The following is a 23,439-nucleotide window of genomic DNA, read 5'->3' on the forward strand; positions in this document are numbered from 1 at the left end:
ACCTCTCAGCAGCTTTTGACACGGTCAATCATACAATCCTTCTGGACATCCTCACCAACCTTGGAATCACTGGTTATGTGTGGTTTTGAAGTGGTTCAAGTCCTATCTGGAGGATCGCTCTTATCAGGTAACAACTCACCGTCTCATTTGAGAACTCTCAGTGTGACCCTGGATGGCCAGTTATCGTTCTCAACTCACATCGCGAACCTGACTCGGTCATGCAGGTTTCTCCTGTACAACATCCGTAGGATCCGACCCTTCCTCACCTGAGAGGCCGCCCAGGTGCTAGTGCAGGTCTCTGGTCATCTCAAGGCTTGACTACTGCAACTCACACTTGGCCGGTCTTCCCATGCAGACCATCAAGCCTCTGCAGCTTATCCAGAATGTGGCAGCATGGCTCGTCTTCAATCTGCCCAAGTTCACCCCACTGCTGTGCTCCCTTCACTGGCTTCCTGTAGCTGCATCAGATTTAAAACCCTAATGCCCCTACCGACTTGATGGCAATGGTGAAGTCTCGAACTATACCACAAGCCCTTCGAGCTTTGAGTAGTATAGTATAGCATTTAGGATTCAGAATTTAGGGTTTAGGATTCAGAATTTATTGTTTAGGATTCAGAATTTAGGGTTAAGTATTCAGAAATTCTTTAGAGTTGAAGATTAGCTTTAATCTAGGTCTGGGAAACTGGCTATAGGGGTTTAGGGGTTTAAGGTTTTAGGACCTTTAAGGTTAGTGATAAAGACGCATCAGTATCGTTTCTTATGTGTTTGTGTTTTTTGGTACTTTTTTGGTCTGATACTGTACTGAGTACCTACTTCTATATGACTATATAGTGAACATTATTGATGTTAATGAAGTGTATTAGCTCTGCTTCATTAGTGATCTCTGATTGAGCAGCACTGCAGTGAAAGGTTCTTTCTCTGTCAGAAAAGCTCTTCCATACAGCTGTAAGTAAAGTAGGTTTCATAGTTTTGATCCTCAACTGTCTCTTTCAGCAGCAGCACATCAACAGCAGGAATCACATCCGAGATTAATGCATCAGAGACTAACCCATCCGAGACTAACCCATCCGAGACTAACCCATGCGAAGACAAGGAGCTGGAATCAGACGTTGGTATCTGTGTGTTAGTAAAGAACAAAATATCAGGTTGATACATGACACTAGTATTGGGATCAATGAATCCCTAGTCCAGGATTAGGCTTTAGGGTTTAGGTTTAATGGGTTTTGGGGGTGAAGAGTTCAAGGTTTTGAGTTTGGAGTTTAGTGTTCAAGTTTCGGGTGTATGGTTTAGCGTTTCAGCTTTAAGGAGTTAGACTTCTTTGTTTAGAACAGTGTTCAGTTCACGGTTTAGGATTTAGAGTTTAGATTTAAAGTTCAGGATTTACACTTAGGATTTCAGTTTTGGGATTTAAGTTCAGAGTTTAGGGTTATGATTTCCAGGGATTAGTTCCAGGGTTTAAGCTTTAAAGGTATTTAGAACTCAGGGTTTAGGATTAAGGTCTAAGGTTTATGTGTAGTTTAGAAATGTATGTAGAAACACACGCAAACACCATACATACAGGATTAGCCATGACTGATGTTGCAGTTTAGTTCTAGACTAGTCTTAGTCTGTGTTCAGGAGGCTGAGTGTTTATGTAAGGTCTGTCTCAGATCTGGGTCGGAATCTGTTAGCGCGTCTGACTCTCACGCTGCATCATAATCTCCATTAGCATCACTGATAGATGTGAAATCTCACACCGACACTTACACTCGCTCAGGTGTGGAGGGGTGGTCTGCACACACACGCGCACACACACACACACACTCTGGCCTAATGTGTGTGTTTGAACAGACACACACATGTATGGATGTGTCCTCTGCTGATCAGCGCTGCTGCACCTTTGGGAAAAAACGGGCGTCATGGCAACAGAACTGGGCATCTGCAAGTGTTACTGTAGAGCAGAGACAGAACACAGCGGGGAGGGGGGGTGTTGGGTGGGGGGTGTGAAAGTGTGGTTACTGAGTGATTCAGGTCTGAATTCTGGCTGGAATTTATAATAATTTCCTGCCGGAAGACAAAATTCAGACAGAGCAGAAACTCAGAGAGTGGTTTAAACTCTCAGCACACACGTCTCTTTACAGAACCCAGGAAAATCAGTGGAAATAAGTGAGAAACCCTCAGAGCGTTCTAGGTCTTCAGAGACGTGTGTCTGTGTTTGTGCAGTGTGTGTGTGTGTCTGTGTGAGTATGTGTGCGTGTGTGTGTGTGTGCAGTGTGTGTCTGTGTGTGTGTGAGAGTGTGTGTGTGTGTGAGTGTCTGTGTGGGAGTGTCTGTGTGTGAGTGTGTGTGTGTGTGTGTGTCTGTGTGTGAGTGTGAGAGAGTGTGTGTGTCTGTGTGTGAGTAAGTGTCTGTGTGTGAGTGTGTGAGTGTGTGTGTCTGTGTGTGAGTGTGAGAGAGTGTGTGTGTGTGTGTGTGTCTGTGTGTGAGTGTGAGAGAGTGTGTGTGTGTGTGTGTGTCTGTGTGTGAGTGTCTGTGTGTGAGTGTCTGTGTGTGTCTGTGTGAGTGTGAGAGTGTGTGTGTCTGTATGTGTGTGTGAGTGTGTGTGTGTGTGTGAGTGTCTGTATGTGTGTCTGTGTGTGAGTGTGAGTGTCTGTGTGTGCGTGTGTGTGTGCGTGTGTGTGTGTCTGTGTGTGTGTGTGTTGTGGGGTAATAGAGCTGCAGTCTGAGTGGCTCTGATGAGTAGTGTTCTACTGCAGATCCGTCTGTGATGGAAACACATTATCAGCACTCAGCCCCCCCTGCCCCATACAGCCCACCCACACATACATACAGGTGAGATCTAGATGAGCGTGTAAAACTCCAAGCATCAATCAACACTTCAGCGCCATCTGATGGTGTTTGGTAGATCAGTACTGCTTGTGAATATGCTGGTTTTGGCTGGAAAGTCCAGCAGGTCAGCCTCACAGAGTCGGTGGGCTTTTTCATCTCTGCTCGGAGGTCAGCGAGAGAAGCCAGTCACAGCCGGGGAATATATCATGTGATCATGATCATCACAAACACTTCACAGCTGATTAGACTATGTGCCCCATTCAGGACGAGGCTGATGTATCTGAGCAGGTGGGCAGTGAGAAATGCTGACCGTAGTTTACTCATCTAGCATTGGTTTGTAGTGAATTAATTGCCATGATTAAGTCACATTTAACATAAAAGCTTTTGCCAGTTTTACTAACGAGCCACGGCTGCATTCTCAGTGTAGCAGGATACATCATAAATAAGAGCCAGAAACAAAGACGAAAATACAAATCTATAAATACAGTTAGTTTAAGGAGGGCTGCCTGCATCTTATACCCCAGTATGACACTTCCCACTCTGAGTGAGTCACTGAACCACTAAGTCACTGACTGACTGACTGAGTCACTGACTAACAGACTGACTGAGTCACTGATTTGCTGAACCACTGAGTCAATGACTAACAGACTGAGTCAATGACTGACTGACTGACTGAGACACTGACTAACAGATTGACTGAGTCACTGAATAACAGACTGGCTGAGTCACTGACTGACAGAACCACTGAGTCACTGACTAACAGACTGACTGAGTCAATGACTGACTGACTGAGAGACCAATGAAGTCACTGACTGACTGACTGAGTCACTGACTAACAGACCGACAGAATCACTGACTGACTGTACCACCAAATCACTGACTGATTCAATGACTGAGTCACTGACTGACTGAGAGACTGATGAAGTCACTGACTGACTGAGTCACTGACTGAGTCACTGACTGACTGAACCACTGAGTCATTGACTAACAGACTGACTGAGCCAATAACTGACTGAATGACTGAATCACTGACTGACTGAGCCACTGACTGCCTGACTGACTGAGTCACTGACTGACTGATGGAGTCACTGACTTCCTGACTGCTTGACTGAGCCACTGACTGCCTGACTGACTGAGTGACTGCCTGACTGACTGAGTGAGCCACTGGCTGATGGACAGACTGACTGACTGAGTCACTGTGCGAGTCTGACTGACTGACTGAATGACTGTTTGGCTGATTGACTGACTGAGTCACTGACTGATTGACTGTGTGAGCCACTGGATGACAGACAGACTGACTGATTGACTGAGTCGCTAAGCCTCTCTGAGACCAAATCACACTGTTTCTGATCCTGAATTCACTTCGGAAATGATTCTGTCTGTCTGTCCATCTAGAATCAACAACCTGTGACTGCAGTAAAAATCATGCTTTGTTAGATAATTGATCAATATAATAGATAACTGATCAGTATGATAATCGATTAGTATGATAGGTAATTGATCACTATGATACTTGATTAGTATGATAGATAATTGATTAGTATGATAGACAACTGATCAGTATGATAGATAATTGATCAGTATGATGATTGTGTATTTGTTATTGTGTTTTTTATGAGAGACAGTAGACGATATTCTCTGAATGAGGCTCATAATTTTTTATGATTTTTAATGGATTCCACTGTCCAGCACTCTGAACACTCAGTCACACATTATACCTGCAAGATTTAAAAATAAAGAGTTTTATCCTCATCAGTCTGACGGACCCAAACAAACCCCGAACACGCGTCATATCTGTGCCCGTGACTCCAGGGGGAGGCGTGGCTGTAATCTGTGTACTTAAATATATTATCCATCCATCCATCCATCCATCCATCCATCCATCCATCCATTATCTTCCGCTTCTCCGGGGTTCAGGTCGCGGGGGCAGCATCCTAAGCAATGAGGCCCAGACCTCCCTTTCCCCAGCCACTTCCACAAGCTCTCCAAGGGGGATTCCGAGGCGCTCCCAGGCCAGCTGGGCGATATAGTCACGCCAGCGTGTCCTGGGTCTTCCCCGGGGTCTCCTCCCAGGTGGACTTGCCTGTGACACCTCCCGAGGGAGGCGTCCAGGAGGCATCCTAACCAGATAACCAAATATCACACTGTGATATTTACCCATTGGACAGCAGGAATAATCAGTAGGACCTTTAATGGTTTCTGTGATGTTTTGGTGGTTTTCCTGTCTTTGCTGCTGATTTACATCACAGGCACTCGAAGCGTCAGGATCATTACAGGCAGTAAGTTTCTCAGAGGCTCTAAAATGGTTTTAAGGCGGTTCAGAATGTAAATTTATCCTGCTGCTCAGTTTTTAATCTGCTGAGAAAACATTAAATACACGTTGCTCAGTTCTGCGGAAACACCGCCCCCTACCGACCACTGACAGCCCTGCAGACAAAAAAAGTTGTATAATGACAGTCACCCACAATGCACTGCGTTACACACCACCTGTAATGCGGCAGGCCCCGCCCTTCGTCCGGCACGTGAATACAGAACCGCCAGCCAATCGCAGCCCGGGAGACCGGAAAACGGGCGTGGAAAAAAGCGCCGCGTTTATGGAGTAAACACAGCGAGCGGGTCATCATGAGCTCCATGAGGACCATCATGGCCTGCGTGGCGGCTCTCGCGGCTGTAGGGACCGGGATCGGGATGTGGAATACTGTGGCCCCTGGAGAGGAGAGAAAAAAAGAAATACTGAAGGTAATAAAGCTGAAATGACCTCGCGGCGACCCTCACCCTGAGGAATCAATCACCAATACTATCAGTAATCACCTTCATCAACAGCTCAGGCTGATTTTAGTTCAGCAGAGCTGCAGACAGAGTGAGTTCAGCGTCACCCAGTGATGTTCCTGACTAGTTGAAGGGAAACCCCAACCATTTTCCAAAATTCCCCCATAACTCAGTGTGTGAGGTGTAGTCAGAGAGATTCAGGGTTTGGTGTGAAATTGTTCAGACGTCTTTACAGTGGTGGTGATGGGAACCAGGCATCGCCATGACTACAACACAGATATAGACACTTTATTTACCATCCAGAACCACCAGAGAACCTACACGAGTCTTCTGAGCTTATATGGAACGCTGATGATTTTGAAAACAGTGGAAAATCTGGAATAATGAGTTTTCTTTGGGGACTATTTTGCCACACAGCGCCCTGCATGTCTCCCTCCACCATGAATGGAGTTGAAGTTCTCTAAACTCTCATAAAACAGCGTCTCAGTCATCAGGCAGTGAATTCAGAACCAGCTCATGTAGGAACTTTATGTGAGGAACTTTTAGAGGGGGACGTCTGGTTCCTATCACCACCACTGTGAGGAGCTCTGACTCTTCACTTTACATCTGAAGCAGTTAATTATGTAGAAATTAAGAGGAATGGGCTTTCAAGCTCATCATTGAGCCCAATATTGGAATGTAGGACTGACCCTAGATCTCCAGGAGGAAGGTTGGTGAACACTACAGGATGGAGCAAATATGTGGACCATCTGGAGGTCAGTTTGGGAACCACTGCTGTAGTCCACCTGCACGGGTAAGTGTTTTCCTGCTCTAACAGCTCCGAAAGGGCTTTGGTCAGCAGTAGTGGACAGTAACTGAGTAAATATAATTAGTTTCTGTACTTTAGTATTTTTGGTGTATCTGTACTGAAGTTTCTCCGTTCTGGACTTTCTCCTTTCACTCCACTACATTTCAGAGTCTAATATCCGACTTTTTCCTCCTACATTTTGAGAAATCTGTCGTTCCTTTTGGTTTCTGTGTGTATAAAAACGTAACATGTCAAAACGAAAGAAGCGCAAAGCCAGAGCACCGATCAGGGCCCAGCGGTCACTTTGTTTAGAGCTGGTTTTGACCTGTTGGTCATACCGACCCAGTGCAGCACGCGGTTCAACGTCAGCGCAGCAGCGTAAAACTTTGGGAGAGTCTGTTCAACATAGATGATGAACTAACCTAACTTTGTGTAAATAGAGCTCAATATAGAAATATGTCCACATATGCAGTCGAGACTGACGCGGCTTTTTTCTGAATTTCTACAAACACCAGTTCATTTTATAGTAAATGAGTTTGGGCTGGTTTATGTTTATGAACAGACGCCTACAGATCAACATAGTAAAGGAGCTCAGGTTGACATCAGGACATCAGAGCCAGAATTACTCTTTTAGTACTTTTACTTTATACTTAAGTACATTTGAAGGTAAATACTTTAGTACTTTTACTCCAGTGGAGGTCTAAAGGGAGGAACTTCTACTTTTACTGGAGGAATATTTTACCTTGGGGGTCTCGACTTTAACTCAGGTACATGATTTGTGTACTTCGTCCACCTCTGTTCGTCAGTGATGATGGGACTTAGGATCCTGTGTAGGTAACATACCACATGTCTCAGCTGGATGGGCCCAAAGACACCACTGTCCAGTAGGAATAACCTTGACCTCTTCTCCTGATGGGCAGGCTTGACATGAACCTGCTAGGTAAAGAACGTCTCCTGGTCATTGAAGCTGGATGTTGTCATGGTTACGATAATGTTTCAATATTTCTTCCCAAACAGAACCTGCCCGAGTCCAATCCAGCACGGATGGAGGAGAGCAGGAAGAGGAACGCTCTGATGATGCAGGTCCTGAAAGAGGCCGCAGAGACCAACGACAACATCGCTCGAGGATACGGGAGCCGGAAATGAAGAGGATGAGTTTCCAGTGAATACAGGAGCTCCGCCGTAATGCTGAGTGAACTGGAGGAACACGTAAAAATATGGGGCCTGGCTGGTCATCTCCACATCTCCTGACCTTCAGCCTTCACATATCTCCGCCCATGTCGGCCGCAGTGTGGAAAGAGACTGTAATTAAAGACTCGTTATTAAAATCTCAGTAAAGCAGATGATGAGCGTCTAAAATGGCTGTAATTAAGTTTGTGAAGCCCAGTCTTTCATTTGTGTCCTGCCAGTGTCCTGTCAGTGTGAGTGCGTATGACTGTTGTGATTGATCCAGAACTCTGTTGCTGATCAGGGTCACTGAATTAAAGCTTGAATATCACACAATAAACCTCAGTGTTTTATCATAAACACACTCGCCTTATTTGAACTTCAGCTACAGCACTGTGATGAATAGCGTCAAAACTACACACAAATATCTATGAAGAGGCCCCATTAGAGTAATATTCAAATTATTTTTATTTAACTGACTTTATTTTTATTAGTTTTTAAATATTTTTTAAAGAAGTGACGTTCTGCGCAAACACTGTGCGCTGCTGACGCGCCCGTGCGCAGGAAGGAGTCCGGCGCTGAACGTGTCAGAGGTCACACACGGAAAACAGCCGAGCGCGAGGAGTTTTGCCTTAAAAACTATAAAAATAACAAACAAACAAGCAAAAAAACATCAACTAACCCAAACCTCCCTTAAAATCAGAACATCCGACTGAGTATCCAGCGCGGAGTAATCAGAACGGCAGGACTGCGGAGGAGAAGTGCCCGGATGCACCAGCGCGGTGAGACAGCGAGAAGCGGAGCTTCAGCCGGTCCGGTTCGGTTCCGTTTCACCTTAAATGCTGCAGCAGTTACCATCTGGCGCCATTTAAGGTGGAACGGAGCATTTAACTGAAGCTGATACTACAGATGTGTGAATAAAATAAACATGAAAATCCGTTTAAACAGTAAAAGTGTCCTCGACGGTCTGCGCCTCTCAGATCAAACTCTCGGTGATAAAACTGATACGGCCTTAAATCCGCCTTAAAACGGCATTAAATCCGCCTTAAAACGGCCTTAAATCCGCGCTCCTGCACTAAGGTGCGAGTCTGTTAGCAGCTGCAGGTCCATCAGATCAACGCTTTCATTTACTGGCCTTTAACCTCTCAGTCTCCGGGTAGTCCTGCGGCCTGTCCGTCCGAATGATAAGCAGATTATTCAGTAACTGCTTTATTTATTATTTTCTGTAAAAGCTCCTCAGATGATCAGAACGTGTGTTTTCTGATCTCCACATTTCACTACACGCTCACAATTTACTGCTGAAAGCCAAAAATCTGCGCCGCTCTTTGTGTTGTTTTCTAAAAGTGATGTTCCAGAGCAAATCACTGAAGAGACGCCGAGAAGTTCAGCTTCTTTTATTATAAGGGTTTAAAATGACGTCACCGTCTATTAGACTGGAGAGAAGAGCTACAGCCTCACACGACGCCCAGCTTCTGAATGGAGCTTATGGAATATGAACGTTATGGAGAACATGACCAAGTGCGGTTTGGGACCACCGGTGGTTCCAAGGAGTTTAAGAGGCTATGGCTTTCTGCTGTTTACAGTGTGGCCACTTTATCGGAAACGCTGAGAGGCTTCCTCAGGAGCTGAACCGACAACAGTGAGGATTCATCAGCAGCTCCTCAATGTCAGCTCCACCTACTCCAGCTTCTCCTCCTCCCACTGCTCCTCCATCATCCACCTCCTCCTCTCCTGCTATGTTTGGGAGCTGCTGGAGCTGCCGGCTGCTCTCCGGTTCCGCTCTCATCCTCTCCGCAGGCTACGTGTATCAGGCGGCTCGGAGGACGATGCGGCAGGGAGGACCCACGTCGATGGGCACGGTGGCTCAGATCGTCTTTGCCTCAGGTGAGAACCATCCTCTGGTCTCCAGCTGTGACTGAGAGCTTCTGCAGTGACTGATCTCAGGTGTTCTTTCCCTCTGCAGGTCTGGCTGCTTGGGGCATGGTGGTCATTATGGATCCGGTGGGAAAAGCCACCAAGAAAACCAAGGACCCGTGAGCAGAGCAGTGGACTGTAGATGTGTGACCTTGTGGATGATGTGAAAACAACTGTAATAAAGTCATGAAGTAATGCATTTCGCTTTTATTTTGCTGCTAAAGAATCAATCTGTTCATCGGGCAGAGCCACAGAATCGGACCAACAAGAAATCACAAAATTACACAAAGGGAACGTTGTTTAGACTCAGCGGCCGCGATCAGACACGGCGCATCAGTAAAGCATCACCAGCGCTGCTCAGTGAGCAGATGAGCCGTTTTAAGAGTTGGCGTTTGGTCCCTTCTTCTTGCCGAACGTTGGAACGACGTTGACGAAGCGGCGGTTGTACTGAATCCTTCTCTTGGCTCTGCCCGTCTTTTTCTTCCTTTTCTCCTGCTTGTCCACCTGCAGAGACCAGGAATAAGAGCTGCTCATGTCAAATCTTAAACAGCTTCTATTTAGACTGCTGAGCGTAACACGGTGGAGAAATGACCCCACATAAAATGTGCCATAACTTCTGCACAGGCCCCTCGACGTGTTAAACTCAGCAGATAAACAGTCACTGAGTATTAAAATGAAGTGTGTTCCTTTATTTTTGTTGAGACAATCAACTGCGATGTGTAAATGATGGGGTACCTTGGGCGTTTGACCTCGGACTTTACCGGCTCTGGCCAGAGAACCGTGGACTTTACCTGCAGAACGGAAGATGTTCATGCGTTCACGTTTCATTACAGATGTTTATTATTCCGTTTTGGGTTCCATTGCTTTTCAAAACACAACATGATATTTATTTTTTCAGAAATTTAATAATTAGTTTAATAATAAATAGTTAATAAGTCGCTCCACATTTAAAAATACTATCAAAAACTATGAATCCAATACTCTGTTCCGCATTTCAGACGCGGAGGTGGACTATATACGGTTAAACTAATGACACTTGAAAAATCTAAACTTATGATGTCAATAAATAGTTGTATTTCTCAGCTCCAGCTGTGCGTGCAGTGTTTTTAAAAGTGTGATGTGCAGGACTGTCATTCAGAATTAAATCAACACTATTTTTTAAAGCCACAAATTTGCTCAGTTTGTTTTAGCTGGTTACATGTTGTTCCCTGGTGGTTGTTGCTAGGTAACGGGCTAATAAGGCGGCGAGAATTAAAGACACCAAAGTCCTTAATTGAGAAACCATGTAGGTCAGAGATAAAATCTGCAGCCTTATTGCGACCAGACTTTGGACCCAACAGCAACACTGATGGTTTATCAGGAGGAAGTTCCAAGTCATCCAGGCTTTTATGGCTTTACAACTGTGCCTGAATTTCGCTGAACTGACACGTCATCAACATCTACAGTGGGGCAAAAAAGTATTTAGTCAGCCACTGATTGTGCAAGTTCTCCTACTGAGAAAGACGAGAGACATCTGTAATTTTCATCATAGCTACACTTCAACTATGAGAGACAATATGAGAAAAAATAAAATCCAGGAAATCTCATTGGAGGATTTTTAAAGAATTTATTTGTAAATTATGGTGGAAAATAAATATTTGGTCAATAACAAAAGTTCAACTCAATGCTCTGTAACATAACCTTTGTTGGCAATGACAGAGGTCAAACGTTTCCTGCAAGTCTTCACCAGGTTTGCACTGTAGCTGGTATTTTGGCCCGTTCCTCCTGCAGATCTCCTCTAGAGCAGTGATGTTTTGGGGCTGTCGCTGGGCAACACGGACCTTCAACTCCCTCCACAAATTTTCTGTGGGGTTGAGGTCTGGAGACCAGCTAGGCCACTCCAGGACCTTGAAATGCTTGTTACGGAGCCACTCCTTCGTTGCCAAGCGGGGTGTTTGGGATCATTGTCATGCTGGAAGACGCAGCCACGTTCCATCTTCAGTGCTCTCACTGATGGAAGGAGGTTTTGGCTTAAAATCCCACGACACATGGCCCCGTTCATTCTTCCCTTAACACGGATCAGTTGTCCTGTCCCCTTTGCAGAAAAACAGCCCCAAAGCCTGATGTTTCCACCTCCATGCTTCACAGTAGGTTTGGATGCAACTCAGCGTTCTTCTTCCTCCAAACACGACGAGTTGAATTTTTACCAAAAAGTTCTATTTTGGTTTCATGTGACCACATGACATTCTCCCAGTCCTCTTCTGGATCATCCGTATGCTCTCTGGCAAACTTCAGACGGGCCTGGACGTGTACTGGCTTAAGCAGGGGGCACGCCTGGCACGGCAGGATCTGAGTCCCTCTCTGCGTCGTGTGTTACTGAGGGCAGCCTTTGTTACTTTGGTCCCAGCTCTCTGCAGGTCATTCATCAGGTCACTCCGTGTAGTTCTGGGATTTCTGCTCACCGTTCTTGTGATCATTTTGACCCCACGGGCTGAGATCTTGCGTGGACCCCAGATCGAGGGAGATTATCAATGGTCTTGTAGGTCTTCCATTTTCTTATTATTGCTCCCACAGTTGATTTATTCCCACCAACCTGTTTGCCTATTGTAGAGTCACTCTTCCCAGCCTGGTGCAGGGCTACAGTCTTCTCCCTGGTGTCCTTCAACAGCTCTTTGGTCTTGGCCATGGTTCAGTTTGGAGTCTGACTGTTTGAGGCTGTGGACAGGTGTCTTTTATACAGATAACGAGGTCAAACAGGTACCATTAATACAGGTAACGAGTGGAGGACAGGAGAGCTTCTTAAAGAAGAAGTTACAGGTCTGTGAGAGCCAGAAATCTTGCTTGTTTGTGGGCGACCAAATACTTATTTTCCACCATTATTTACAAATAAATTCTTTAAAAATCCTCCAATGTGATTTCCTGGATTTTTTTCCCTCATTTTGTCTCATAGTTGAAGTGTAGCTATGATGAAAATTACAGACGTCTCTCATCTTTCTGAGTAGGAGAACTTGCACAATCAGTGGCTGACTGAATACTTTTTTGCCCCACTGTAACTCAAAGGCAACACTGTGTTAGGGGGCTGTAAATAAGGGAGAATTGTAGGGCCCTAAAACAGAGCTCTGAGGGAGACCATAGTTCAATATGTACAAAAAAGTGCCCATTTACACAAAAATTGATCTAAACAAAGCAAGAACTCGTCTGGCTAATCTGTTTCCAGTCTATGAACCTATGTGGGAGCTGAGGATGTATAATTCAGACAGGCTGTTTAGACAGTGACTGCAGAATATCCCACAGTCCATGTGCGTTCTGATGTGGAAAAACACGTTTCTAAGTTTTATGGAACCGAGTCTACAGCTTCAAAGTGAACTTTTGAATCCCAAATGCCTAAAATCTGAAGATCAACTCCCATCTGCTCTTCAGGCTGTGGACATGAATGATGACCAAGTGAATCTTCCTTGTTTTCGGTCTTTTAGATGCAGGTATTAAGTTTTTTTAATCTACTCTTCAAGTCTTAAACACAGTAGAATGGCACGACAGTCCAACACAAACAGATTTAACTGAACGCTCTTGAAAAGGTAATAATTCCCATTACTAAAAGGGAATTAGTAAAGAAAATAGTTTATGAATTAAACGATTCTCTGCATGATGTAGTGGTTCTTCAGACCAATGAAGATATGTGATATAGATGGTTCTACATAGCAACCTAAATGGTTATTTTATTGATACAATGTCAAGCTTGCACCAATAGAAAAACCCTTTTGTTTTTTTCCCAAAAAGGTTTCTTTTCAAAACGGTTCTAGATAGAACACTCTGTAGCATATGAATGCACATCAATCTGAAGAAACATTTCACCATGTGGAGAACCATTTAATCATGCAAAATGTTCTTTGAGTGTTCATGTTTCTATATAGAACTATTTTCTGTACTAAAGAACCCTTGAAGAATGAAGTAGCACCACAAAAAAATACTATGAATCCAAATTCAATGCTTCACACGCTGTGCTGCACTAAACCCAGTCAAACAGTACTAACGATGCTTCTTTAATCAAACGAGCAGTTTTACTGTAACTGTAATTTACCACAATAACAATACATACTGTCCTGCTGCCCAGCGCTAATGATACAGGCATTGTTTTACCGCTCAGTGTCTCTGTCTGAGAGTCTGAAGCATTGACGATAAAGTCTGTTTACCTCCCAGCAGTCGCGACGAGACCTCGATAGTGCTGAACTCATCGATCCCGGACTGACCGATCAGAGCCTCGTCCTGCAGAGGGGTCCCGCAGAGGGTCAGGATCTGATCATCACAGGACAGACCCTCCAGCGCCTCGATCTGGGCCTACATAGCAGAGAGAGAACACGTCACACATGGGGAGAGGGAGGACAAAATAACAGAAACACCACTTCAACTTCTCATACCTGGCCAGTTTATCAGAAACACCCCTCTTACACTTTAGCAAGCAAGCAACACAAGGTGTTGTCACAAAGCAGCTTTACAGATCAATCAGAATTACAGAAAGAAAGAAGAGAAAAATCCGGGTCCAAGCCCCCAGGAGAGGTTGCCAGTGGCAACAGTGGCAAGGAAAAACTCCCTAAAGAGGAAGAAACCTTAAGAGGAACCAAGACTCAGAAGGGGAACCCGTCCTCCTCTGGTCCACACCGGACAATAAACATTGTTAGTATGAAGTTTTATAGAACAAAGTGGTGATTAGATTAGCTTATAATTATGCAGCAACAGCGGTGGTCTTTATAGGTGTACAGGCTGCAGGTCAAGGGTCACCAGACTCGTCCACACAGGCCGACCAAACAGGAACTGCTCATATAACTAATCGACAGCCTCAAACCTCCAGTGTGTCTTTGACTGAAATGAGAAGCTGCAGCTGAGCTCCCAGCATGGAGCGTCCTCAGCCTCGCGAAAGGCCCTGCGTATATTAAACATGATATTATTATTATTATTATTTATTATTTATTACTTAGCCACGCCAGTCTTTTGTGGATAAAACTGGGGACCCCTGCATTAGTCTCTCATTAATGGTCAGTTTTTGACCACAGAGTCACTCTGGCCTGGATATTTTTGGGTGGACAGTCCTCCCGACCCAGCCCTCACACTGTATATATAAAGTGCCCACCTCCCAAATAACGTCTGGACAACAGTGACCCTGTGGGATGAAACTGACCAGCGATGAATGCTGTAGAGGGCAGAATAAACTGTAGGTTTTTCTAATAAAACGGCCACTGAGTAGGTGCAGTGAAATTTCACTTTGCAGAATATTAGATGTTTAAGGTTCACCTTGATGTGAGCGACGGTCTGTGATCCATCCACCTCAACGGTGTGTGAACTCTGACCTCTCACGAACAGCTGCATCTTCAGCCTCTTAACATTGAAACACAAGAACATCTGAGATCAGAACCCACTGGACTCAGAAACTTCTAACACTAAGTTTGGGCCTTGTTCTCCAATGTCCTCCTGAGTCTGTTCTTGATAAAGGTTCTAAGAAAAAGTCTCCGTCAGGTTCATGACATGTTCTTAAAGCGCAGGACGGTTCTCTCCTCTGTTCTCCTAAGTGTGTAGATCCTGTTCTTACCTGAAAACAAACCCCACATAGAGAACACTGGAGAGTCAGAGTCTCATTCTTCTTAAGAACGGTTTGGAAAACGAGGTCCAGGGTTCTTGACTGCAATCCTTCCAATATTTTCTGAAGAAAATCTGGACTGTCTTGGTTTGTAGGTTATAGGTCATTAGTTCTATAGACCATGAATATCACACCATATTTTCATTACCAGGTTATCGGTTTTAGGCCAGTCACGCAGGAACCTCACCGGTTCTGAAACTCATCAAGCTGCAGTGTGAAATGTTTACCTGGTCAGTTCTCACAGAATAAGGACTGAGACTTTGTACGATTAAGAAAATCTTTAATAACATTTTTGAGAACGCCACTTGCTGTTATAACAGTTCTTAAGAGAGAAGTTATGAAAGAAATGAAAAACAATTCAGCATTTTAATAATAATAAAGTATGAATTTAAGATAAAAATATTTTGTGAATGTGGCACCTAAAACTAACAGTTAAATTAATTTGTGCTAATTTAAGTGTTTTTTCCCTTTTCTACACTTTTAACTCAATATCATAACGCTATCATGCAGGACTTTTATTTTGAAATACAAAGCCAGCTTTTGTTTAAGTCTATTAAAGCAGCCTGTGGTTATTTATGTGTATAATGTTCACCCAACTGCCCAAACACTGCGAGTTAAGAGTCTTAAGAATTTTCTTATTTACTAAAAGACTCGACTTTGTTCTCAAACTCGCACATGATGAACATTTTAATCTCGTTTGAATTCTCTCTGAACTGCCTGTTCACTTATTCCGCTGTTATAACAGCAGAATCACCGACCCTAAGAGGTGTCAGTGTATCTGCGCTCATTTCATCTCATTTCTGACTAAAATCAGGACTAAAATCTTAATAAATAAACAACAAACTCACCAAAAACTCAAACGCCAACTGCGAACTCGGGCAGAGGGGTGTGCTCTACAGCGCATGCGCGAGAGTTTCACTGCAGAATTTATTATAAGTAATAAAATATTGCTTACTTTTACTAAAATCTGAAAAATATAAAATAATAATTAAAGAGTGTGTTTCGTTCCTGTTGAGCGAATTCGATCGTGACCTTTTCCCCACCTGTATTCCGCCAGGCCCCGCCCTCCGCCTGTTATTCAGCGTTCGCCTGAATACGGGTGGGAAGTGAAGGCCGTCTGCGCTCAGGCGGTGAGATGGCGGCGCCCTTTAGGAGCGTGTTCATGACTTTGAGTCCCGGCGGTTTGATCAGGAGCGGAATCGCCGCTCCGGCTGGATCTGTGGCGAATGCTCGAGCTTGTTTGCGTGTGAGTAATGTATATATTTCATTTTTTTTATTTTTGAGCCCAGTCAAGCTCGTTCGCCAGCTTCTTACGCGAATTGTCCGTTCCACCTTAAATGGCGCAGCACTTACATTCTGGCGCCTGAAGCACCTGTAACTGCTGGAGTATTTAAGGTGGAACGGACAATTCGATAGAGACACCAACTTTTTAATGTATCAGGCTTTTCCTAATGTGTAAATAAATCAGATCAGTCACGAGCCGAAGCGTCACATACCGGCGTGTTTACTTTGCTGCGAACTGATGGGTTTTAGAACATTTAGAAGCCAGTGGTTCTGTGTAGAACCTTTTGGCTCTTTACACGGTGAAATGGTTCTTCTGATTGTTGGAGAATGTGTTCTGTATGGTTCTATATAGAACTCATGACTCCAAATAGAAACATTGCCTTTACTAAAGAAACCTTGGAGATCATGTATACGTTCATAAATATCCTAGATCAGTAGATCATAAAGATTATGGGATACTAGAGGGACAGTGGGCTGGTGTCTGTGGTGGAGGGACAGGGTGGGCTGGTGTCTGTGGTGGAGGGACAGAGTGGGCTGGTGTCTGTGGTGGAGGGACAGAGTGGGCTGGTGTCTGTGGTGGAGGGACAGAGTGGGCTGGTGTCTGTGGTGGAGGGACAGAGTGGGCTGGTGTCTGGTGGAGGGACAGAGTGGGCTGGTGTCTGTGGTGGAGGGACAGAGTGGGCTGATCTCTGTGGCGGAGGGACAGGGTGGGCTGGTGTCTGTGGTGGAGGGACAGAGTGGGCTGGTGTCTGGTGGAGGAACAGAGTGGGCTGGTGTCTGTGGTGGAGGGACAGAGTGGGCTGGTGTCTGGTGGAGGGACAGAGTGGGCTGGTGTCTGTGGTGGAGGGACAGAGTGGGCTGATCTCTGTGGCGGAGGGACAGGGTGGGCTGGTGTCTGTGGTGGAGGGACAGAGTGGGCTGGTGTCTGGTGGAGGAACAGAGTGGGCTGGTGTCTGTGGTGGAGGGACAGAGTGGGCTGATCTCTGTGGCGGAGGGACAGGGTGGGCTGATCTCTGTGGCGGAGGAACAGGGTGGGCTGGTGTCTGTGGTGGAGGGACAAGGTGGGCTGGTGTCTGTGGTGGAGGGACAAGGTGGGCTGGTGTCTGTAGTGGAGGGACAGAGTGGGCTGGTGTCTGTAGTGGAGGGACAGAGTGGGCTGGTGTCTTTGGTGGAGGGACAGAGTGGGCTGGTGTCTGTGGTGGAGGGACAGAGTGGGCTGGTGTCTGTGGTGGAGGAACAGAGTGGGCTGGTGTCTGTAGTGGAGGGACAGAGTGGGCTGGTGTCTTTGGTGGAGGGACAGAGTGGGCTGGTGTCTGTGGTGGAGGAACAGAGTGGGCTGGTGTCTGTGGTGGAGGAACAGAGTGGGCTGGTGTCTTTGGTGGAGGGACAGAGTGGGCTGGTGTCTGTGGTGGAGGAACAGAGTGGGCTGGTGTCTGTGGTGGAGGAACAGAGTGGGCTGGTGTCTTTGGTGGAGGGACAGAGTGGGCTGATCTCTGTGGCGGAGGGACAGGGTGGGCTGGTGTCTGTGGTGGAGGGACAAGGTGGGCTGATCTCTGTGGCGGAGGGACAGGGTGGGCTGGTGTCTGTGGCGGAGGGACAGGGTGGGCTGGTGTCTGTGGTGGAGGGACAGGATGGGCTGTGTCTGTGGCGGAGGGACAGGGTGGGCGGAGGGATAGGGTGGGCTGGTGTCTGTGATGTCGTCTGTGATTTTGATGCAGTTTCTATTTTTTATTAATCCGTGTTTTTATTTTCTCCGCTGTCAGTCGGAACACAGCAGCACTGGGGGGCGAGGAGTGGACGAGTCTGTGGACGAGTATAAATATGTAGAGAGACTCGTTCCTCCATCACGGATCCCATCACCCCCAAAGCATGAGGGTTCCGCGCCATCAGGATGGACCCCACCACCAGGTAAACACACAGGGAAGCAAGCTTAGATACACACTTCACGCGTCATCACCCTCATATTGAGTCTCTCTGATCAGCCTCTGATTTTCCACAGCAATCGTGTCTGATTTTCCACGGCGATCGGCCTCCAGTTTTCTGAGTGATCAGATTATTAAATGCAAACACTCTTTAATGTCTGATATTGTCTAATATTATTGACAGTTGTTCATTTTTAAAATGAATCATATTCATGTCTGTGTATAATCTGTCTACAGAGACGCCACCTTCCCTGCCGTACATGATCCGACGCTCCAGAATGCACAACGTTCCCGTCTACTCCGATATCAAACACGGGAACCAGAAGAGCACATTAGTACGCAAAGTGGAGGGAGATGTTTGGGTGAGTTCAGCTTTAAATGCAGTTTTAACATTAAAATTAAAATCATAATCACAGGTATCATCACACTCTTAAAGATGGGTTCCAAAGGCTCTGCAGTAACAGCAGTAGTTCTATTTAGAACCGCGAGTTGTAAATGGTTTACATGGTGAAATGGTTCTTCAGATTGATTGGCTAACAGCACTAAAAGGGTTCTGGTGTGTGTGTGTGTGTGTGTCTCCAGGCTCTGAATAAGGATGTGAAGGAGTTCCTGCAGCAGCTCACAGGCAGAGAGACGGCGACACAGGTGAACGAGGTGACCGGCACTGTCCGGATTAAAGGGCACTTTGAGAAGGAGCTGAAGGCCTGGCTGATCCAGAGAGGGTTCTGACTGACGGAGCGAGTTCTGACTGACGGAGCGGGTTTGGTCTAACGGAGCGGGTTCTGACTGACAGAGCAGGTTTGGTCTAACGGTGCGGGTTCTGACTGACGGAGCGGGTTCTGGCTGACTGAGCGGGTTCTGACTGACAGAGCTGGTTTGTTCTGACGGAGTGGTTTCTTACTGATGGAACGTTTAGACCGCCAGAGCCGCCGGAGGATCAGCGCTCTGAGCGTCTTCCACTTGTTGGTGTGTTTCAGTGTAAAATGTGTAAATAAACCTGTTTATCTGAAAAACTGAAATAAAGCCTTTATGTCATCACTGACTGTCAGACCTGACACCCAGCTGGTGTCTGAGGGGATAATATGATTTGGTGGATTAATGTCTGAGCGGAATTTCAAGCCGATGTTGTGACTCAAATGCAATCTTTTATTATAAATGAACTCATTTAACGTTTCCGACGTGCCTCCTGGACGCTGAGCGTCTCGGACTGAAACAGTGCTGAATAAATCAGGATATAATCAAAACTGCCACTGGAGAAATTCACTCCTTCAAATTGTGAATTTGATATAAAAGTAATTAATTATTCAGCCCTATAACATATAAATACATACATATAAACATACATGTATTAATTATTATTATTGTATTCCAGGGGGAGGTGGGCAGAGAGACAGTAGCTAATTAATTACTCAGGAATACATTTTTAACTAAGCAACGCGTCCATAAATAATTTGTTTTTATGATATTATGATAAGAGGCGACATAAAAATTCCAGTATTAAAAAAAAAGGAAATCAGTCAATAGAAAAGATAAAAGTCTAAATTGTTACTTTAGTTTGGCGAAGCTGCGTAATTATAACGCCGCTCGGCGCTCATGAAGGCTCTGCTTTTGTGTTTGATGTGCGTCATCAAGCTGAGCCCCGCGCGCGGATGCCGAAACACCGCGTGAGTAAATAAAACCATATATAATCTATAATAAACCGGTTTAAACGCAGAGAAACGCGAGATTAACGCGTTTAAGGTGGAACGGACTCCAGTAAACAAACTGGAAGATCATTAAAGGAACTGACTGACCCGCTTTAACCGGGCAACTAGCGACGGTCATCACAGGGAAACGCCACCAACTTCACAAAATTCCCCCAGACTCAGAGTTTATGGTGTAATCAGAGGTTCTGACGTCTTTACAGTGGTGGTGATGGGAACCAGGCGTCGCCATGACTACAACACAGATATAGACACTTTATTTACCATCCAGAACCTCCAGAGAACCTACACGAGACTTCTGAGCTTATATGGAATGTTGATGATGGAAAATAGTGGAAAATCTGGAATAATGAGTTTTCTTTGGGGACTATTTTGCCGCACAGCGCCCTGCATGTCTCCCTCCACCATGAATGGAGTTGAAGTTCTCTAAACTCTCATAAAACAGCGTCTCAGTCATCAGGCAGTGAATTCAGAACCAGTTCATGTAGGAACTTTCTGTAGGAGCTTTTAGAGGGGGACGTCTGGTTCCCATCACCACCACTGGGATTTAATTATCTGTTTTTGTGGTTTAATTTGCTTCTGCTGTATCAGTTCTGCTCCTGTTCCGTTGTTCTGCTGGTCACTCCTCGAACACCTCTGCCTTCCACACTGTAGACTGGGGTTCAATCCCCACCTGGGTAAACACCCTACACTATACCAATAAGGGTCCTTGGGCAAGACTCCCAACACCGCCTTGGCCTCCCTGTGTAAAATGATCCAATTGTAAGTCGCTCTGGATAAGAGTGTCAGCCAAATGCCATAAATGTTTGGAGTTTCAGTGTTTTATTTCAGACCGAAAAGATCCAGAAATGGAAGAACCGAGTCTAGCACAAACTTTAGTTTCCATACAGCTTCTTATTCACCAGCTCCTCATTCCAGTTGTTCAGGTGCCAGAATGAAACCGCTGTGCCATTTAAGGTGGAAAAGAGAATTAAAGTAAGAAAGCGGTTTAGTCTGGTTGCTCGTAGATGCTGGAGGTTTTAAGGTTCTAAGAATGATTTTCAGTACTTCATGTTTTTTTGTGTTTTTTTTTTAGCTACTAACGTTGTTTTTCATCTGCAGATGATCAGCCGACGATGGACCACCTGATCAGACGGCGGATTCCTGCATGTGTGCGGACGTTACTGACTGACGTCACACCAAAAGAGGACGAGCTGAGGGACTGGACAGAACCGGAACCTGAACCTGTAACCAGGGACGGAATTTCCCTCCCTGTTGGAGATGCTCCTGAGGCTCTTCTGACTCCGACTGGAACCAGCAGCACAGACGGTGCTGGACCTTCAGCCCGACCATGCGGACTCTGCTTATCCAGACCGTCCTGCTATACCTGTCCCAGGTGCAACGTTCCGTACTGTGGGCTACCATGCTACCGGAGCCCGGCTCACTCCATTTGCTCTGAGGAGTTCTATAAGGAGTGCGTGTTGGAGAAGCTGAAGTGTCAGAGCGAGACAAGAGAGGAGGGAAGGTCTAGAATGCAGGAGATCCTCCTGAGGCTGAGGACTAGTGCTGACACCGATGGAGGGATGGAGAACCTGCTGAAAGATCTGGTGGAGGAAACCGGAGGAGGTATGAAGGAGCAGGACACTGAGATGCTAGAGCTTCTGTCCAGACTGGCAGAACTTCAGGCAAGTGGTAAGGAGGAGCACAGCGAGGAGATCCTGGAGATCCTACAGAAACTCAGAGAGATTGAGGAAGGAGATGAGGAGAGCGATGATGAGGATCTGGCTCTGAAGCTTTCAGATTTGAATGTAGATGCTCTAACAGAAGAACAGCTCTGGAACTTGCTGCCGTCCCGAGATAAGGAGAAGTTTGAGGAGATGGTGAGGGGAGATAGTGCTGCATGTTTGGTGGAACGGTGGAAGCCGTGGTGGGAAAAACATGAACAAAACACTAAAGTGCTTGTAGAAGAGCTGCAGTCAGGGGAGGAAAGAAAGAGCTACAGTGGAAATGGAATGAGGGTTGCTGAGGATGGAATGAAGAACGAGAGGGAAAGTGAAGAAAATCAGACCGAAAAGGTTTCAGAAATTCAGTGTAAAGACACAAATGCGACAAAACAACGTCAAGTGACTACGCCTCCCTCACGGTCCAGTCAGAGCCCTGAAAAGCAGAAGAAAACGCCAAAATTGAGAAACGCTAACAGTGTGAAAGGCTCAAACCCTGCTCCGTCCATCAGCGCTAAAATCCCGCCTCTCCACACCATCTCCTCAAGCCCTTCCCCTTTGGTGCAGTTCAGCGTGGTGAACGCGCTGTACGGCTACACGTTCTCTCTGTGTCGGTTCAACGGGGATATCTCGGAGTTGGAGCTGCTGCTGGAGTTCTGCCGAACCGTTCTGGAGACGTCGGAGAGTCTGGGCTCGGCCCGAGTGTTCTCCTCGTTCTCAGAGGCTCTAGAAGGCGCCATTTCGGCCAGCGGCCTTGACAGAGACAATCCAGAAGCTCCGGTCCAAACTTTAGAGGCTGTAGCTCACATCCTGACCGGCCGGAGTAAGGACGACCCGACCGGCTACGTCCTGTCCGCTCTGTCGCAGCTTCGGTCGGTTTTCAGCAAGGCCAGAGCATCCGTCGCCAGAGAGGAAGGGGAATGGAGGAGGAAACTGTTTCTGGCAGGGAAGAAGTGCGAGTTCTTCCAGTCGTGGGTGAAGGAGAACGCGGACGCTGTGAGGAGCTCCGCCAACTGGACGTGGAGGGAGTTCAGCAGGAGGCTAGAGGAGAGAGAGACGATGGATAGAGAGAGGAGAGGCCTGGAGGAAGGATGGAGAAAGGGACGGAGGAGAGGGAGAACCCTGATAGAGGAGATCGACTGAAATGGGTTCTAATGAAATAAAGCACTTTTCTGTCTTTGGTCTTTTTGAAAAATGTATAATAATGATTATCATTTTCATCCTGATGCCAGAACGTGTTTTATTAATTGAAAGATATCAGAATCATATCGGTATTGGCAGGTATTTGCTTAAAACGATGAGTATCGGTCGGATGTGTAGATGTGACTGATATTTCGGACAGATATTTGATGATGTGCTTATTAATATTATTAATAAAACAATATTTGTAGAACTCTTCATGTTTTACTGAAGCTCAGAGTTAAAGAGACGGAGAGTTTTACTGAAGCTCAGAGTTAAAGAGGTGGAGAGTTTTACTGAAGCTCAGAGTTAAAGAGGTGGAGAGTTTTACTGAAGCTCAGAGTTAAAGAGGTGGAGAGTTTTACTGAAGCTCAGAGTTAAAGAGGTGGAGAGTTTTACTGAAGCTCAGAGTTAAAGAGGAGGAGAGTTTTACTGAAGCTCAGAGTTAAAGAGGAGGAGAGTTTTACTGAAGCTCAGAGTTAAAGAGGAGGAGAGTTTTCCTGAAGCTCAGAGTTAAAGAGGAGGAGAGTTTTACTGAAGCTCAGAGTTAAAGAGGAGGAGAGTTTTACTGAAGCTCAGAGTTAAAGAGGAGGAGAGTT

The 23,439-nt window shown here is 45.8% G+C and overlaps 5 protein-coding genes across 6 annotated transcripts; 4 read left to right on the forward strand and 1 right to left on the reverse strand.

Moving 5' to 3' along the window:
- The first annotated feature begins 5,363 nt into the window (after positions 1 to 5,363).
- LOC108444509 (ubiquinol-cytochrome-c reductase complex assembly factor 3) lies at positions 5,364 to 7,890 on the forward strand. Its single transcript, XM_017725714.2, has 2 exons — positions 5,364 to 5,546; positions 7,381 to 7,890. Exons 1-2 carry the CDS (start codon positions 5,430 to 5,432, stop codon positions 7,507 to 7,509), a joined length of 246 nt encoding a protein of 81 aa, XP_017581203.1. The 5' UTR covers positions 5,364 to 5,429; the 3' UTR covers positions 7,510 to 7,890.
- A 190-nt stretch (positions 7,891 to 8,080) lies between these two features.
- dmac1 (distal membrane arm assembly complex 1) lies at positions 8,081 to 9,639 on the forward strand. 2 transcript variants are annotated; one of them, XM_017725731.2, is made up of 3 exons: positions 8,081 to 8,312; positions 9,114 to 9,414; positions 9,494 to 9,639. In XM_017725731.2, exons 2-3 carry the CDS (start codon positions 9,195 to 9,197, stop codon positions 9,565 to 9,567), a joined length of 294 nt encoding a protein of 97 aa, XP_017581220.1. In that variant the 5' UTR covers positions 8,081 to 8,312; positions 9,114 to 9,194; the 3' UTR covers positions 9,568 to 9,639. The 2 variants fall into 2 exon arrangements, with proteins under 2 accessions (XP_017581220.1, XP_037403507.1); XM_037547610.1 differs by lacking the exon at positions 8,081 to 8,312 and having other exon boundaries at positions 8,970 to 9,414.
- Positions 9,637 to 16,068, reverse strand: faub (FAU ubiquitin like and ribosomal protein S30 fusion b). The gene is made up of 5 exons (XM_037547609.1): positions 15,901 to 16,068; positions 14,710 to 14,791; positions 13,614 to 13,758; positions 10,180 to 10,235; positions 9,637 to 9,948 (listed from the first exon to the last, which is right to left on the reverse strand). Exons 1-5 carry the CDS (start codon positions 15,954 to 15,956, stop codon positions 9,823 to 9,825), a joined length of 465 nt encoding a protein of 154 aa, XP_037403506.1. The 5' UTR covers positions 15,957 to 16,068; the 3' UTR covers positions 9,637 to 9,822.
- A 71-nt stretch (positions 16,069 to 16,139) lies between these two features.
- mrpl49 (mitochondrial ribosomal protein L49) lies at positions 16,140 to 19,281 on the forward strand. Its single transcript, XM_017725729.2, has 4 exons — positions 16,140 to 16,298; positions 18,100 to 18,244; positions 18,496 to 18,620; positions 18,841 to 19,281. The coding sequence occupies exons 1-4, from the start codon at positions 16,188 to 16,190 to the stop codon at positions 18,985 to 18,987; spliced, it is 528 nt and encodes a 175-aa protein (XP_017581218.2). The 5' UTR covers positions 16,140 to 16,187; the 3' UTR covers positions 18,988 to 19,281.
- A 589-nt stretch (positions 19,282 to 19,870) lies between these two features.
- znhit2 (zinc finger, HIT-type containing 2) lies at positions 19,871 to 23,054 on the forward strand. The gene is made up of 2 exons (XM_017725712.2): positions 19,871 to 19,922; positions 21,063 to 23,054. The coding sequence occupies exon 2, from the start codon at positions 21,077 to 21,079 to the stop codon at positions 22,802 to 22,804; it is 1,728 nt and encodes a 575-aa protein (XP_017581201.1). The 5' UTR covers positions 19,871 to 19,922; positions 21,063 to 21,076; the 3' UTR covers positions 22,805 to 23,054.
- The last annotated feature ends 385 nt before the right edge of the window (positions 23,055 to 23,439 follow it).

Source organism: Pygocentrus nattereri, chromosome 18, assembly GCF_015220715.1.
Source record: "Pygocentrus nattereri isolate fPygNat1 chromosome 18, fPygNat1.pri, whole genome shotgun sequence".
NCBI classification, from domain to species: domain Eukaryota; kingdom Metazoa; phylum Chordata; class Actinopteri; order Characiformes; family Serrasalmidae; genus Pygocentrus; species Pygocentrus nattereri.

Excerpts from the sequence above, each read along its gene's own strand:
- znhit2 (XM_017725712.2), top strand. The coding sequence starts at position 21,077 with ATGGACCACCTGATCAGACGGCGGATTCCTGCATGTGTGCGGACGTTA.
- faub (XM_037547609.1), bottom strand. The coding sequence starts at position 15,956 with ATGCGCTGTAGAGCACACCCCTCTGCCCGAGTTCGCAGTTGGCGTTTG. Across the intron at positions 10,236-13,613 it reads CTCGTCGCGACTGCTGGGAG|GTAAAGTCCACGGTTCTCTG; the intron begins GTAAACAGACTT and ends TCCGTTCTGCAG. Across the intron at positions 9,949-10,179 it reads TCCGAGGTCAAACGCCCAAG|GTGGACAAGCAGGAGAAAAG; the intron begins GTACCCCATCAT and ends TGGTCTCTGCAG.
- mrpl49 (XM_017725729.2), top strand. The coding sequence starts at position 16,188 with ATGGCGGCGCCCTTTAGGAGCGTGTTCATGACTTTGAGTCCCGGCGGT. Across the intron at positions 18,245-18,495 it reads AGGATGGACCCCACCACCAG|AGACGCCACCTTCCCTGCCG; the intron begins GTAAACACACAG and ends ATCTGTCTACAG. Across the intron at positions 18,621-18,840 it reads AAGTGGAGGGAGATGTTTGG|GCTCTGAATAAGGATGTGAA; the intron begins GTGAGTTCAGCT and ends GTGTGTCTCCAG.
- dmac1 (XM_017725731.2), top strand. The coding sequence starts at position 9,195 with ATGTCAGCTCCACCTACTCCAGCTTCTCCTCCTCCCACTGCTCCTCCA. Across the intron at positions 9,415-9,493 it reads TCAGATCGTCTTTGCCTCAG|GTCTGGCTGCTTGGGGCATG; the intron begins GTGAGAACCATC and ends TTCCCTCTGCAG.
- LOC108444509 (XM_017725714.2), top strand. The coding sequence starts at position 5,430 with ATGAGCTCCATGAGGACCATCATGGCCTGCGTGGCGGCTCTCGCGGCT. Across the intron at positions 5,547-7,380 it reads GAAAAAAAGAAATACTGAAG|AACCTGCCCGAGTCCAATCC; the intron begins GTAATAAAGCTG and ends CTTCCCAAACAG.